Below are 17176 nucleotides of genomic sequence, written 5' to 3' on the forward strand. Positions count from 1 at the left end.
TATATGATCACTTCTCGTCTCCCTCTTTGTTTCCTGGCCCACCACAATGTGAACATCTGTGCTCCACTCTACCCTCCCTGCTATGATGGACCGAAGCCTTGGAAACTGTGAGCTAAGACAAAAATATTCCTCCTTAAAGTTGCTTTTTACAAACATTTTTATTGCATTTAGTGTATGAGTGTGTGTGTGTGTGTGTGTGTGTGTGTGTGTGTGTGTGTGTGTACAAACACCCGTATACACTGCACACATGGAGGTCAGGGGACAGCTTGCAGCAGCTGGGTCTCTTCTACCACGTTTTTCTGTGGCTTGAACTGAGGTCATCAGGCTTAGTAGCAAGTGCCTTAATCCACTGAGCTATCTCACTGGCCCTCACGTGGTTTTTGGTGTTTTCCCACAGCTCAGCTGCCCCCGCTTGGAAATCAGGCTTCCCTGTGGAAGGCCTCAAAAGGCCTTCAGACCAGGCAGCCACACCACCCTACCTCAGGATCTCCTCAGGCTTGTCTGTGGTCTTCTCCAGAAGTTCATACAGGAATAAGGCCTGGGACAAGAAAAAAGAGACAGTAATGGTGGGGCCCAGCGCACTGACGCCCTATGTGAGGAAAAGCACCCTGTGGTCTCATCTTACAGAGGAGGATGCAGAGGCTGAACACGGGACTACTAAGCTGAGATCCTCCACCACTGAGTGGCTGACCAATCTCAGAGACGGCCTACCACACTCCAGATGATTCTCTGTACTTTATAACAGTGGCTCCCAACCTTTGGGTCATGACCCCTTTGGGTGAGGAACTGTATTAAAGGGTCTCACCATGAGGAAGGTTGGGGACCGCTGCTCTAGGGGTTGGGTGAAGAACAGAAGCATAGAGTTGAAGGGTTGATGCTTTACTACCTTAGCTTCCTGAAGCTGCTGCCCTGTGAAGGACTCCGTGTGGTCCCTCTTTGTGTGCCCATCTGCTAGCCCTGAACCAGAACAGCAACAACGATGCGACCATCATGGACCAGAAAGTAACATCAATAAAGGAGCTCGTGCCCACAGCACACACTCCCCTCAAACCCTCCCAGGTGAGCACTCTAGAATGCGAGCACACAGGCAGGGGAGTCGTTTGTTTTAAGGAATGAAATTTTACAGAATGCCTAACTTGCAGAAGCGATCAAGTGCGACATTTGTCTATTTTATAGACTCTAAAACTTTGAACGTAATTCCCCAAACGCAGTAAATTATGAGCCAGAGTTAGACAGAGGCTTCTGGTATGTGACAGCTGAGGGCCTCAAAGTCTCCATGAAGCTGGGAAGCAGAGGAACATTGCAGGTGCACTGTGTACGGCCCCTGGGGTTTCCAAGGACAGTAGGCCTGGGAACCCTCTCACAGGTTTCCCACTCCCAGGAGATGAAACCTCCACTAACACAGCTGCGGGGACAGAAATACCTCGAGGTCATCTACAGAAGGATAAATCTCCAAACTAAAACACATGTTCAAGCTCCTGAACCAGACAGTGGCTTGTCACAACGGAGTGCTAGGACATTGTCCAACCTCGTGAAAGACCCCACAGAAGATGCCCTGCTGAGTTGTTCGCTTCCACATTCCTGGTCCCTGAGTGGTCTGGGAACATGGTAAGTCCGTGCTTGATAAACATTCCCAGGGCCCAGAGAGATGACCCCGTGGATAAAGCGCTTCCCAGGCCGCGTGAGGACCTGAGTTTGTCTCTCCCAGACCCGTGTAAAAGTTGAGCACAGCAGCACACATGTGCAAACCCAGCTCCTTGATGGGGAAATGGAAGACAGGGATGGGGAGATTCCTGCAAACTCCTGGACCAGAGTACTGACTGGGTTTGTGTGTCAACTTGACACAAGCTAGAGTCACCAGAGAGGAAGGAGCCTCGGCTGAGGAAATGCCTCCTTGAGATCTGGCTGTAAGACATTTTCTCATTTGGTGATCAATGGGAGAGGGCCCAGCCCTTGGCGGATGGTGCCATCCCTGGTCTGGTGGTCCTGGGTTCTATAAGAAGGCAGGTTGAGCAAGCCAATGGGAAGCAAGCCAATAAGCAGCACTCCTCCACGGACTTTGCATCAGCTCCTGCCTCCAGGTTCCTGCCCAGTTTGAGTTCCTGTCCTGACTTCCTCCAGTGAAGAACAGCAATGCTGAAGTGTGGGCCAAATAAACCCTTTCCTCCCCAACTTGCTTTTTGGTCATGGTGTTTTGTCACAGCAATAGAAACCCTAACTAGATAGCCAGCTAGCTTGGAGTATGCCTCTGTGAACAACAAGAGATCTGTCTCAAACAAGATAGAAAACAAGGACTGATACTCAGGGCTGTCCTCCGATCAGCACATGCACACACCATGGCACCACACACACACACACACACAGAGAGAGAGAGAGAGAGAGAGAGAGAGAGAGAGAGAGAGAGAGAGAGATTTTAGAAGTGATCGCTGGGCTCGGTCAATAAAACACTTTCCACACAAGCATGAGGACATGGACTTGGTCCCCAGAACCCACAAAAGGAAGCAACTGGAAGTGTGAAGACAGAGGAGATCCCTAGGGCTCCCCAGACAGCCAGTCTAACTAAATCAGCAAGCTCTAGTGAGAACTGAGAGAGTCTGTCTCAAAAGGTAAGTAAAGGGTGACCAAGAAAGGCACCTGAGGTTGACTTCTGGCCTACACACGCATGCACGCACACATGCGTGTGCACACACACGCATTCCCCCCCACACATGTGCAACAGGCAAAATAAATCACTTCATAAGCAAATGAAGTGGAGCATGACTAACTCAACAGAAAGTCAGGGAAGGTCCCACGGCCAGAGAGCAGTCTCAGTCACCTTTTCAAGCAGCCCGGACGCTGGCGATGTCTACCCATAAACACATAGCGGCGGGAACATGTACAGCATGCTTCTCTCGGGCTGGGCGTCCTGTGTCACCATTGTTACCCGTAATCATCCTCATTTTGCACACGAGGCAACTGGGGTCATGTGAGGAGAAGTCCCTTCCCCGCAGCTAATAAATGGCAGTCAGGATTCATCCTCAGGCCTTGTCTACCTTCTTACCACACACAGCTTTGCTTCCTGGGCTCAACAACAAGAATAGAGTGTCTTTTCAATCTGACCTTAAACAGACCGTTCCCATAAAGACAAACAGTGAGAAGTGCATGTTCAGAGTTGGCTGTGTAACTCGGCAGAAACGCGCTCGCCTGTCTGTGGGAGGCCCTGGGTTCCACTCTCCACATCACAGAAGGAAATGCGAAGTTGATCTGTGAGCCCTGCAGTCCTACCTGGCTCCTCCGCAGCTTCTTCTCCTTCAGGACTGTAGCGTTGAACTGGGATCCTTTCCACAGATCAGAGAGAGACACTTCCTTGAACAGAGCTCTGGGCACCTCCACAAGGCCTGAAACAGCGGCATCTTCTGCTTCCATCAGCTGCCGAAATTGAGAGGAAAGACAGAACACAGACTGACTTCTGAGTGTGTCTAGACACTGCTTCCCACGTCGTAAAACTTACTTGATCTGCCTAGCAATCGCATGAAGTAGGAATGGTTACTACCCCCATTTTACAAGTGATCAAACCGAGGCTTAAAATTGGTGAGTTGGAAGCTGGTCAGTGTGACTCAAACCTGAGTCTGTGTAGCTCTAAAACCCACTGTTGGAGATGGAATATGAACAGCTCCTCTAGATAGCTCATGTTTGGAAAACAAACTAGGAAAGCAAAGGGGTCTTGAGGAGAGGGTATCGTGGCCAAAGGCACACTATCCGCAAGGGGAGACGCACCGCCAGGAGCCACGTCTTCTGGATTCAGAACACCCCACACACCAACAGCTGGAATAACCCAAGCCAAAATGAACAGCCCAAAGTCATGGCGTATTGCCAGACTCTGTAAAGCACATGCTCTGTAAGCCATGTGGCTAAGGATCAGACTGTCACCTCTCACCTTCCTGAGGATAGCTTGCTGCTGGGCAGGTGACAGACGGGACACATGCTGGGAAACAGGGCTTCTCAGGACCTGCCAGAGGTCCTTGTGGTCCATGTTGAAGAAGGCTTCTGTGCTGACCCCTGTGAGCAGCATGCCCATCTGGCTGGCGCTGTAGAAGGACAGCACCTGGCAGAGAAGCAGTCGTGAGAACCATGCTCTCTCAGACATTTCTAGGCCAACCTGATGCAGGTACTGGGATGGGTGATAGCCAAGGGGAGCAAGGTGGATACTACACACATGACTGTCCTTCTATCAAGAAAGAGAGTTAGATACAAAACGTGAGACCATGGTAAGTTCTCTGGTGGGGACTGCTATTCTTTGCAAGTCCATATGAACATAAAAAAGTGGTGGTCCCTGAGTCACTGATGGGCTTTTGGTTTTGGTGTTTGACACTAGGCAGGAGACCAGCTTCTTTGTCCAGGACAGCAATGGAATTGCAACCATCTCCCTCTGCTTCCTGGAATTATTTGCACAGAAAATGTCATCATAGACTCCCAGAACCTCCATCAAGGTCCAGAAAAGCCAAGGTCTTCAGAGTGTCAAAATGAAGTCATCATGAACCTAGAGAAATGAGACAAATGCTGGCCTTGGCCTTGAGTACAGAAGTGAACATGAGTGAACCATGGTTGTCTTCACTGGAGTTACCATTGCCAGGATGAAACACCATGACCAAAAACCAAGTTGGCGAGGAAAGGGTTTATTTGGCTTACACTTCCACATTGTAGTCCATCATGGAAGGAAGTCAGGGCAGGAACCTGGAAGCAGGAACTGAGGCAGAGGTCATGGAGGGGTGCTGCTTACTGGCTTGTTTCCCATGGCTTGCTCAGTCTGCTTCATTTTTTTAGAACCCTAAACCACCTACCCAGGGATGGTACCACCCACAATGGGCCGGGCCCTCTCCCGTCAATTATTAAGAAAATGTCTTACAGGCAGTATTATAGCCGGATCCTAAAGAGGCATTTTCTTAATTGAGGGTCCCTCCTCTCTGATGACTCTAGCTTCTGTCAAGTCGACAGAAAACTAAAACTAGCCAGAACAATGGTGCCATGGTAGAGATGGCATTCACAAGCAGACTCCAAAGCAGACGCCTTGAGCTTTGCCCTCTATGTTTGCCTTCCGCTGTAACTTTGGCAACTCAATCTCTACATTCTCTATGCCCCACGTGAATAACCTCAGAAATGAAGGCTGTTAACTGAGACCATTAGGATGATAGGAAAACTAAGTGATTAACCCACTTAGAATAGAGCCCAGCATACAATAAGCACTCCATAAATGTTTACTATTATTTTCATACTGGGATTGGTCCCAACCCAGCTGTCAAGAGCCAGTTGACATCCTAGGGAGTGACTAGGAGTGTTAACAAGAAAGAATGGGACTCCTAAGTGTTTAAGAACCAAGTCTCTGGGGCCTGGAGCCTTTTTTCTGAACCCAACATGGAGAAAACTCTTCCCACACATACCATAAGAAGGCAGCTGCAGTGTGGACCAAGGCTCCTGCCCTCTCTACAGCCCAGGACTGAGACAAAAAAGCATCACTCCTGACACCAGTGTGATGGGGAATCCTGCCTGCCAACCTGTTCAGAGACACCTAAGAGGTGAATAAAGCTCTGAACATGCCTCTTAGAACATTTTCAGGGAACTTTAGCTTCCTGGCCACCAAGAGATGAACAACCTACACTTCCTTCCACACAGTCTTTCGGCCGCGATGTTTTGCGTGGCCTCAAACTCAGAGCTAGAGAGCCAGCTGACCACAGACTGAAACCTCTAACTCTGCAAAGCCAAGGAAGGCTTGCCTCCTTTAGTCTGTTTCTCTCGGGTAGCTAGCTGGCTGTCACAGCCATGAAAATTCTGCTCTCATGCCTGCTAGGAGGTGTGTGGGCAGCCTTGAAACAAAGGAGCAAATCCTGGGGGAGGGGGTGTCCCCCAAGTGTCCATGGTTCCATAGAGGCTTCCTCAAAGAGCTCACAGCGTGTTATGTCCCTGATGCCCTGTGTCTCTCTGTGCACTGCTGGAGGAATCCGCAGCAGTGTCGTGAGGAAGGAGTCTTAGCCCCATCTTAAAACAGGGGCACTAGGGCAGAGAAAAATTAAGCTATTGCCTAATGTCACGCAACAAGTAGACAACAGAGCAAAGATTCAAACCCCGGTCACTTCCTCCACACTTCTGTGGAGTTGTTTCTGCTGGATGTGCACATGGCTGACGGTTACAGACAGAATGCTTGTGGCCTCCTCCAAAATCCATTCGCTGACTCTTGCCCCTGTGCGATGGTATTGGGTTACAATGAGGTCACGAGATAGCCTGGTTAGTTTTACATCAACTTGACACAAGCTAGAGTCATTTGGAAAGATGGACTCTCAATTGAGAAAATGCCTCGGTTGGCCTATAGGCAAGTCTGTCTGGTAGTTTCTCAACTGATGATTGGTATGGGGAGGGCCCAGCCCACTGTGGGTGGTGCTGCCTATAGGAAGGTAGTCTTGAGTTGTATAAGAAAACAGGCAGAGCAAGCTCTGGGGAACAAGCCAGTGAGAAGCATTTCCCCACAGCTTCTAGGTCAGTTCCTGTCTCCAGGTTCCTGCCTTAGCTTCCCCTGATGATAGGTTGTTACCCGTAAGCCAGATAAACCCTTTCCTCCCAAGTTGGTTCTGGTAATATATTTTACCACAGAAATAGAAACCCTAAGTCATAAGATAATTAAAGTTAGACAGGGCCCTGAACTGTTAGAATTAATGCCTTTACCAGAAATGAAAACAGGGCTGGGAGATAGCACTCAGTAGGCAAAGGGATTTCTACACAAGCATGAGGACCCTTAAGTTTGGACACTCACATAAAAAGATGACCAGGGGGGCTGGAGAGATGGCTCAGAGGTTAAGAGCACTGACTGCTCTTCCGGAGGTCCTGAGTTCAATTTCCAGCAACCACATGGTGGCTCACAACCATCTGTAATGAGATCTGGCGCTCTTTTCTGGCCCGCAGGCATACATGGAGGCTGAACACTGTACATAATAAATAAATAAATCTTTTTATTCATTTATTTATTATGTATACAATATTCTATCTGTGTGTATGCCTGCAGGCCAGAAGAGGGCACCAGACCCCATTACAGATGGCTGTGAGCCACCATGTGGTTGCTGGGAATTGAACTCAGGACCTTTGGAAGAGCAGGCAATGCTCTTAAACTCTGAGCCATCTCTCCAGCCCCAAATAAATAAATCTTTAAAAAAAAAAAAAAGATGACCAGGGCAGTCACCCTATAACTCCAGCATTTGTGGTGGGAAGCAGAGACAGGTGGATCCTTGGGGCTTGCTGCCTGGCCAGTCCAGTTAAAATGGCAAGCGCTGGGTTCAATGTGAGAACCTGTCTCAATAACATAAGGTAGAGAAACGCTTAAAGAAGACATTTCAACATTCTTGTAGCCTCCACTCATACATAAGCATACATAAGCATACATGTATTCACCAAGAGACAGAGAGACAGACAAGCTGCTGTCATGGAGTTCACATAAGTATATAAAAAGATGGCTGTTGTCCACAAGCCAAAACAACAGCCCTTAAAATGAGGCTTCCCAGGACTGTGAGAAGGGAAAGTCCTTCTCACAGATTAGCTCTGTGATCTTTGTTACAGCAACCTGATTAACATCACACTGGCCCTCAGGCACTTGAAGAAGGGGGAAGGTTCCAGCTGACCTTTTCCTGGGCCAAGTATTTGGCAGACAAGATGCAGATCTGGCTTCTGCTCCAGCCTGTGACCTGGCTGAGGGTAGAGATGGCGCTGTGCACTGCCTTGGGGGAGAGGGATTCCAGCTCCCTGCTGCTCAGACCCACAACAGCATCCGACAGAGAGCCCAGGGTCTCGTTGAGGGTCTGGTTCTCTGTAGCAATGTCCAGAAGGTTGGCCTTGAGCTGGAACGATAATAAACTGGCCTGAGCCTTGATAAAAAGCAAGGCAGTGTCTCCCTCCGACCGCATCCGGATAGAAGGACTCCAAACCGCCCTTCTAGACAGGGCCCAGGGCAGCAAAGCAAGGCATTCTTGGCCAGGGCCAGACAGTGACTGTCCCCTGAGAAAGCCTCCTCCAGGCCTGGCTATCACGTGCTGAAAATTCACTTTGGGTTTCATTTAAATATTAATGTGTTGTTAAATCAACCTCCAAGCACGGCAGGAAGAATTTTATTCCCCTGTAACTCCATCACATTTTGTGGCATCTATTTCCCTGCTGTGATCCTGAACTCTATATCCATATATTTGGTTGCTTCCCTTTTGTGAACTATCCAGGGGCTTTCTCATGGTAATACATAATCTGCATAAAAATAATTCTCAGCAATACAAGAAAAATAAAGTGAAATCCAAACACAAGAAGGTAATTACGTAAATGAGCATAGGGCTTGGTCATAGAACAGTTCCCAAAGGTGGGGGAAAAGGAGGGAGGATAGGAAAGAAAGAGGGAGGAAGGGGAAAGAAGGGGGAGGAAGGGAAAAGAATGGAGGAGTGAGGAAGGAATGAGGGAGGGGGAAGGAAGAGAGGAAAGGAAGGAAGTAGGGAGAGGAAAGAAGGAAGGAAGGAAGGAAGGAAGGAAGGAAGGAAGGAAGGAGGAAAGGAGGGGGAAGGAAGGAAAGAGGAAGGGAGGACATATATATCTTTCCACTGGTCCTATGCCTTTAGAAATATACAGGGTGAAGAGCCAACAGGTTTATAATAGAAACAGAACTACGTAAGGCTTTATGTTTTCACATGTCTGCATGCTTCAAAGATTGTCTTAATGATTACTTTTATTGTAATAAACTTCCCTAATTACAGTCAAGAATTCCTGTCTGTTAAGGAAGGCAATAAACTCACCAACTATATCATGGTTTCTATAAAATAATAACGATAAATTATTTAATAAATATAAATAATAATGATGATAAGAATAATAACGAGAGGCTAGTGAGGAGCTTCAGCAGGTGGAGGTACTTGGCCACCAAGCCTCATGACCTCAGCTGGGATCCCTAGACCCCACAAGGTGGATAAAAAGAACTGACTCTCAAGTATTCTCTGACACATAAATACGCACACACACAATAAAGAAATAAGTAAAAATGATAAATAAATGCAAAGCATGAGGATAGCGATCCGTTTTAACACTTGAGTTTGTATAAACCACATTTCAATCACGCATGCGTAACCCTTGTAGCTGCAGTCTTGAAATTGCCACTGGGAGGCAGCAGAGCTAAAAGGAAGAAGCTGGTTCAGGCTCTCACTTCAGCTGGGCTGTTCCCAGACCTCAGAAGGAGGTGGCTCTCAAACATGGTCCCAGGCAACAGCAGCCTCGCATATCGGCTGGGAATGCCCAGTTCCAGGCCACGATCAGACCTGAGGAGTCAGCTGTAGCGCAGAACCCAGCGGTGTGCTCTTTAAGGAGTGAGACCCCTGAGCCTTCAAGTCTGCAAATTGCCGAGCTCCCTGTGCCCAACAACCGGAAGCCCGCCCCCGCCTTCACCCCCCACACCTCCCACCCCGCCTCACCCCATGTCTAATTGCGTTTGTCTTTCTTCTTGGCCAAAGGTGTCTCTCTCTCGGGCCAAAAATTGCAACGATTTTCTTATTTTTGCTTGAGCTTAAGAATTTTTCCTTGAGCACGAAAATAGACCTTGGCAAATAGATGGCCATGGTGGGAGAGGCCAAATGTAGCCAGGTATTTGGAATTATGTGTGAATAGCTGCTGCCTTTACCAAGACTTCCTTTTAATGGTGTTGTAATGTGGTGGTTCTAATTGCTTAATTAAGAAAAGAGCGATCTGAAATTTGAATGGGAAAAACAGAAATAAAAGGCTAGATATTAGGTAACACAGGCTTGAAATCCAAGCACTCAGGTGGCTGAGGCAGGAGGACAGGAAATTCACGGCCAGCCAGGGATCCATAACTAGACTTTACTGAAAACAAACAAACAAACAAACAAACTGAGAGAGAAAGGGATAGGGGAGTGGGGTGGGGGGAGCCATCTGCATTAGTTATTTGACCTGGAACTCCATGAATAACACTCTTTCAGGGCTCCTCATCCTGCCTGCACTGGGATCATCTGGAGGCTTTCATTTCTTTCTTTCTTTCATTCATTCATTCATGGCAAAGTGGGTCGCTCTTGGACCACAGCACTCATGTGGCAGCTAGGGAACAACTTGCAGGGTCAGTTCTCTGCTGCCACCACGTGGGTTCTGGGGATCAAACTTGCATTTTCAGCTTGGCCCTTGCCCTGGCGGCTGTTTTTTGCCCCTCCGATTCTCAGGGTTAAACTTAAGGACCCACACAATGTATGCAAGGATTCTACCACTGAGCTACATCCCTAAACCATTTCCATGTTTTTGGTTTTGGTTTTTTTTTTTTTTTAATTTTGAGACAATGTCTTAGTCAGGCTGACCCTGAATTTGTGACATTCCTGCTTCAGACTTCCAAGCAGCTTGGACCACAGGTCTGTGCCACCATCCTGGGCCTCTGAACTTATTTAGACACCTGGCATGCCCAGGTCACGTCCCTAGACCAATAACATCAGTCCCTGGCATGGCGCCTGACAGAGCCTTTGCTCCTGTGAAGCCCCTTGACCTCCAATTGCATCATCTGTCCTTCAGCCGCTCGTCGGCATGCATTACCAGCCTCACCCTGGACCTTGGAGCAGATCTGCCCTCAAGATCCCCGGGCTGTGCTCAGTACAGATGCTGAGATTCCCAGACCACCATTCATTTTGGTTGGCCAAGGGTGTTCTGATTGTGTTTCAACACACACATCCATGTTTTCTCTACACTGTTTTTTGTAATTACTTGCTTATGTTCCTCTCCTCCAGAACTAACGATGCCATCTGCCAGGTTGGACTCAAAGGCCAGGCAAACTGGTGAAACTGAGGCCGAGGAGGTCCCAGGGGCCCGCCTCTCATCTGTACCTTCTGGATGCCAGCCTGGTAGCCCTGGAGGCGGCTGCATTTGAGCATCTGGTGGAGAAGGACTTGGGCCAGGGTGGGGTCCAGCAGCTCCAGATCATCATAGAAGCAAACCAACATCCCCAACCTGTGTGAGAAAATAAGGGAGGCTGTGGGGTTGCTCAGGGCCGAGCGCAGTCCAGACCATGAAAGTCATGTCCTCGCAGTGACCCTCACTCACCTGCTTCATCCTGTGCGCCCTACCTGGATCCTTACCTCTCAACAACCCCACAGACTAGTTTTCTTTAGACCCTGACATGGGTTGAATGTGGAATGTCACCCCCAGGCTCACGTATTTGAATGCCTGGTCCCCAGCTGGTGGCAATGATGGCTGAAGGAGGTGGGAGCAGACAGACAGTGGAGGAGGTGACTCGCTGGGAGCAGACAGTGGAGGAGGTGGCTCGCTGGGAGCAGGCAGTGGAGGAGGTGACTCGCTGGAAACAGACAGTGGAGACAGTAGCTCACGGGGAGCAGACAGTGGAGGGTTTATAGCCTGGTCTTGCTTCTGGTCTTGTTTTCAGTTTCCTGGTCGATCATGATGTAAAGACCTGCATGGGCTTTACCTCTGAAACCGTGGGTCAGAATTCAACTCTCCTTTAAGTTACTTCTGTCAGGTATTTATCACAGCAACAAGAAAAGTAACTAATACAGCCCCATTTCACAGAAAGTCAAACTGAGATCCAGAGAGATCAGGGGACTTGTCCAAAAGCAAGCAATAGAGCCTGGAACTTAAATCTAGAACCATCCAGCTGAGCCACCTCACCTCCTAGGAGGAGAAACATACGGAAAAGGTAGATGGCAAAGATCTCCCTCCTCCATTTCAACATAGAAATATAAAATTGTCCACCCTGAGTGACAGCTCTAGGCTCAGGGATGCTTTACCACCTGAAAAGAAGAGATATAGAATAACCCGGGAGTGGAGGAATGCAAACTCCAGTCTTGCTGGGGGCATTATAGCTAGCGGCTGAGAGCATAGACACTGGCCAGCTAGAGTCTGAAGGCCAGTTCTGTGAGATATTTGCCACAGCGCATGCTGTGGGCTACGGTACAGGATGAGCCTGTCTCTGAACTCTTAGTAGCTGGGTTTGCTTTTCTCATCACAGTGCATCATGGGAACTATGACGATGAAGGAATGAGGGTGACTGGAAGTAAAGTAAGGCCAGGCAGGCCCAGTGATGAGTCTTCCTGGCAGATACTAAGCGCTCACTCGTTAGTGAATGTTCTTAGCGATTGCACAAAGACTACCCAGCTCAACATGGCCTGACCAGCTGGTTGCCTCCAAGCAGCCTGATTCAGCCTTCCTGGAGACATTGACATAGTCTGCCACAGACACAGGAGACCACTAAGCTATAGAAAGAGTAGGATGGTGGTTACAGGAACTGGGGGGAGCCCAGTCAACAGACACAAAGTTTCAGTTAGATAAGAGGAGTAAGTACAGGAGATCATGTCTCATGACTACTACAGCAAACAACAGAGAACACTGCTCAGACTAGGTTCTAAGCATTCTCACCACCCATACAAAACACATGTATGTATACCAGTCTACAATCTATAAATATGGTATTTATTTATTCATGGGGAGGGACGTGTGTGTGCATGGGTTGTGCACACTTGTGTGTGAATTCAGATGTGAGTGCCACAGCCTGAGAAGGTGGAAATACAACTCCTGGGCTAGTCCTCTCCTTCCACATTGTTAACGCCACGGTCATGGATGCATTTCATGGATGTGTATGCGTGTGCCAGGCTTGCTGACCCACACACATCTGGGGATTTTCCTGCCTCTACGTCCCCCGTCTCTCCAGAGAAGAGCTAGGGTTACAGATGCTCACACTACATCCAGATTTTATGTGGGTACTGAGATTTGACCTCGGGTCTTCACTTTTGCATTGCTAGTGTCTTTACCCACTGAGCCATCTCCCCAACCCTGCAGTTTCAATCTTGAATGTCCCTCGAAGATTTATATGTTGCAGACCTGGTCCTGATGATTAAATCACAGGGGGCTCAGATTCCCTCAACATGTTAGCCCATTGACAGATGCACAGCTTTACAGGGGGTGGTGAAGACGTTGGGAGGCAGTAGGTAACTGGGAAGGGCACGTTTTGCCCTGATACATTCATCCCCCTCCCAATACACACACACACACACACACACACACACACACCCCTCTGCTTCCTGGGTGCCACGAGGTGAGCAACTTTGCCCTGTCACTTGCTTCCATGATGATGTGTCAATGTGTCACCTCTACCGAGCCCAAAAGCTACAGGGCCAAGCAACCATGACAGAAACCATTCAAAACCACTAGCCAAAGCAACCTTTGCTACTTTAAGCAAGTTCCCTTGGGTATTTTGCCACCGTGACAAAAACTAACCAGCACTCTATACTATACACCATAAATAAACACAACTTTACTTGCAAAATAACTTTAGGGAAAAATTTCACTTATCGAGCACATGCAATGTGTCAGATATGTATCTTTGAGAGAAGCTGATAAGGCAGGGTAATTTTTGTCTCCCATTGTACATGTGGATAAAGAAAGGCACAGGGAGGTGATAAGATGTGGCCAAGGTCACAACTTGCAAGAAGTCTACAACTGGATCCCTGTCCTTAATTACCAGGGGTGTGTGTGTGTGTGTGTGTGTGTGTGTGTGTGTGTGTGTGTAAAATAGTAAAATAGGATCCATGCTAATGGGTGGAATTTAGTATGGACAGGGAAGACTGAGACATGGTTCCAGATGAACATCTACTCTAGAAGGGTTCATTTAAAGGATTTTAAGGTAATTCAGGGTGTGACAGCCAAGACCCTGAGGGGATGGAGAGAAGATTGTGTACAGGTGAGTTTTTGCCAAGTTGACAAAAGCTTGGGGTCATGTCAGAAGAAGAAACTACAATTGTGAGATGTCTTCATCAGACTGGCCTATGGGGATGTCAAGGGGCATCTTCCTGATTAATGATTGATGTGGGAGGGTCCAGTCTACTATGGGCGGTGCCATCCCTGGGCAGATAGTCCTGAGTGGTCTAAGAAAGCAGACTGAGCAAGCCAGGGGAAACAAAGGCAGCAGGCAGCATCCTCCATGTCTCTGCATCAGTTCCTGCCTTCAGGTTTCTGCCTTGAGCTCCTGCCACGGCTTCCTTCAGTGATGAATTACAAGTTGTAAGATGTGATAAGTCACCAACTTGCTCTGGGCAGTTATCAAAGCAACAAAAACCAAACTAGAATAGAAAGTCCTTATTACCTCCTCCCCTGCCTGACACCCTTCCTTCCTCCAGGATAAGGCACCCCTCCCTGGAAATGGCTAATATGAGGATCTTGGTACCAAGACTAGATTCTAGAACTGATATCATCCAGCAGCTCCCCAGATGACAGCCTGATACAAGGGATTCTCTCGAACATGGGAACCTACCAGCTGCCTCCAACACTTGCCCCAACCTAATAGTCCTGCCCTGTTCGCCTTAAAATGGCGCCCTGACTAGTAAAGATGGCCTAGCTTGAGGTCAGGGCTGGAAGAAGCATAGGAGAGGTGTCAGAAAATGCCTGACCTCCAGGAGATGCTCAACGATTTGTCCCCTTTCCCTTTGCAAACATTTACAAAGCGTGATGAGCCCTTGGGAGCAAACCCCTCTCCTCACATGCACAGAGAAGTGTGGGGCTATTATCAGGGAACCCCGGATTTGCAGTCACTCTAAGGTAGCTGGTACTTAACACTGAATATGTGCATTGAGGAAGTGTGTGTACATGTGTGTGTGCATATACATGCATCCTCATGTGTGTATCCATGTGGAGGCCACAGGATGACATCAAGTGTCTTCCTAAATCTCCCTCCAACTTACTGATTGGAGACAGGATCTCTCAGTGAACCTTGAGTCCATCAGTTACCAAGCCTAGTTGGTGCCAGCTCCCAGGATCATCCTGTCTGTGTCTGGTATCCTCCCTCAGTGAAGGGATTGAGGAACATGCTGACACACTTAGCTTTTTACCTGGGTGCTGTGGTTCCTAATTCAGACCCTCATGCTCATTAGCCAACCGCTTTACTAATTGAACCATCTCCCCAACCCTTGAAATAAATATTGGAAGGGCCTAGGGCCACTCTTGCCTGTGGATGGTGGAGATATTCCTCATGTCAAAGCTAGAGCAGCGGATCCTCTCCAGAAATGCCTGAGCCAGCTCAGGGGTGACATCATACACCGTGTCCAGCTGTTTGGTGGCATTGTCATAGCTGATAAACAGCCCAATCTGGTGGACAAGAATGGGAAGATGGGTGAGGTTAGTGAGGACGGTCAATTGGCCCAGGGGAATCCATCCTGGTGGTCCATACTGTGCCCATCTCAGCCCTATGGTTATGCTTCCAGTTCCCAAATTACTTTATTTCTTTTCTTTTATTACTACTGTTTTCTTTTATTTGGTTTTTTTCTTTTTCTTTTTGGTTTTTGGAGACAAGGTTTCTCTGTAGCTTTGGAGCCTATCCTGGAACTAGCTCTTGTAGACCAGGCTGGCCTCAGACTTACAGAGATCCACCTGCCTCTACCTCCCGAGTGCTGGAGTTAAAGGCGTGCGCCACCACTGCCCAGCCTATTATTATTTTTAATGTTCAGTGTATATACTCACCGTATACGGCACTATGCACACAAAGATATGTATATGAGTGTATATCACCTGTTGAGCATTCTCCCCACATTCCCTTCCCACCTCCTCCCCGCATCGTTAGCCCCGTTTTTCTCCTAAACATGTCACTGCTGCTCCCATGCCTTATATACACACGAGGTTTTATGTATCTGTATAAAATCTGTGACCCACAGCGAGAGAAAGCATATCTGTCTTTCTGAGACTGACTTAATTAGCTTGATACGATTATCTCCGGTTGCATTCATTTCCTGCAAATAACATAACTTCATTCTCCAAGGCTGAAAATTTCCATTGTGTAAAACTGGACTCAGGGAGGAAAGAAAGAAAGAAAGAGATCTCAACGTTATGTGGGTGGGAGGATATAGGGGGTGAATATATTGAAAATGCCATGCATAAAGTTCTTAAGGAATTAATAAAAATAGCATTAAAAAGTAAAAACCGCACTAATTTCAAATAAACAAAGATGATAGGATGATAAGTTCCATTGTGCACAGAGAGTATGTTTTCCTCATCCACTCCTTTCCTGCTGGGCATCTAGGTGGCTCCATCCATCTTAGCTGTTGGAGAGTGCTGCAAGGGACAATGACGGACACAGGTCTCTCTGACCCGCTGACCTGGAGGCTGTAAGGGTCACTGATGGGCATGGGTCTCTCTGACCTGCTGACCTGGAGGCTGTAAGGGTCACTGATGGGCACAGGTCTCTCTGACCTGCTGACCTGGAGGCTGTAAGGGTCACTGATGGGCACAGGTCTCTCTGACCTGCTGACCTGGAGGCTTTCAGGTAAATAACCAGGAGTAGTATACCTGGGTCACATGGGAGATCTAGTTTGGGGAGGGGGGATTGTTTGTTTTGAGATAGGGTCTCACTCTGTAGACCAGGCTGGCCTCGAACTCACAGAGATCCACCTGCCTCTGCCTCCCAGGTGCTGAGATTAAAGGCGTGCCCTAGCACGCTCCACGTTAAGGCTTCCTTCTTGTCTGTATCCTCACTGGTACTTTTTCAGTCCTGGGGAAAGAATTGCAGTTGCACACTCTCAGGCTGGGCAGGAAGGTGTTGCTTTTTAACATTCCAGAGGCTGATAGGATATAAGGCTAATCGTTCCACTTGTGGCCCTAGACTTACTGTGCTGAGTACAAACAATGCAACCCACAAATTTCCTGCTTTGAAAAGAGAAAATTATTTTTGAAATGGATGAACATGGTTATAAATGGCCCTGCGATAGAAGACAGAACATTTGTTCTCTTTGTAAGATACAAAATGTGGTCGGTCTATATTACATATGGTGCTCAGTGTATTGTCCCGACTCTAGTCCTGCTCCATTTCGTCTGCATGTTCAAGGATACTGCACTAGCATGCTACAATAGGACTCATTGTGGTTTGACCTCCTTCTTATAAGAGACTTTGCTTTCTGGATGTTGTTCCGCTCTGATTCGGTATTTTAAAAAGTGCTCAGTGGACTGGGGAAATAGCTCGGTGGATAAAGTCCAAGCATGAGGGAAAGGTTCAGATCCCCAGAACCCACATAAAGAGTCAAACAGACATGGCAGCCCCCCTGTACCCCAGCACTTCAGAGGCGGAGACAGGAGATTCCAGGGCCAAGCTGGTTAGCTACGCTAACCAGAAGGAGCAGCCCTGGGCTCTACTAGACACCCTGTC

At 48.1% G+C, this 17176-nt stretch overlaps 1 protein-coding gene across 1 annotated transcript in view; it reads right to left on the reverse strand.

Annotated features, from left to right (window-relative positions):
- The window catches only part of Otoa (otoancorin), a 72642-nt gene that overhangs the window by 32167 nt on the left and 23299 nt on the right, over positions 1-17176 (reverse strand). Inside the window, exons 9-14 of the mRNA XM_041667004.1 lie at positions 14990-15129; positions 10863-10986; positions 7641-7856; positions 3917-4084; positions 3265-3408; positions 480-538 (exon numbers count right to left, since the gene is read on the reverse strand). Of these exons, the coding sequence (XP_041522938.1) occupies positions 480-538; positions 3265-3408; positions 3917-4084; positions 7641-7856; positions 10863-10986; positions 14990-15129 (851 nt within the window). The remainder of the gene's footprint in view (positions 1-479; positions 539-3264; positions 3409-3916; positions 4085-7640; positions 7857-10862; positions 10987-14989; positions 15130-17176) is intronic.

This window comes from Microtus oregoni, unplaced genomic scaffold, assembly GCF_018167655.1.
Source record: "Microtus oregoni isolate MIOR12 unplaced genomic scaffold, Mior012 000016F_ref0000370, whole genome shotgun sequence".
Lineage (NCBI taxonomy): Eukaryota > Metazoa > Chordata > Mammalia > Rodentia > Cricetidae > Microtus > Microtus oregoni.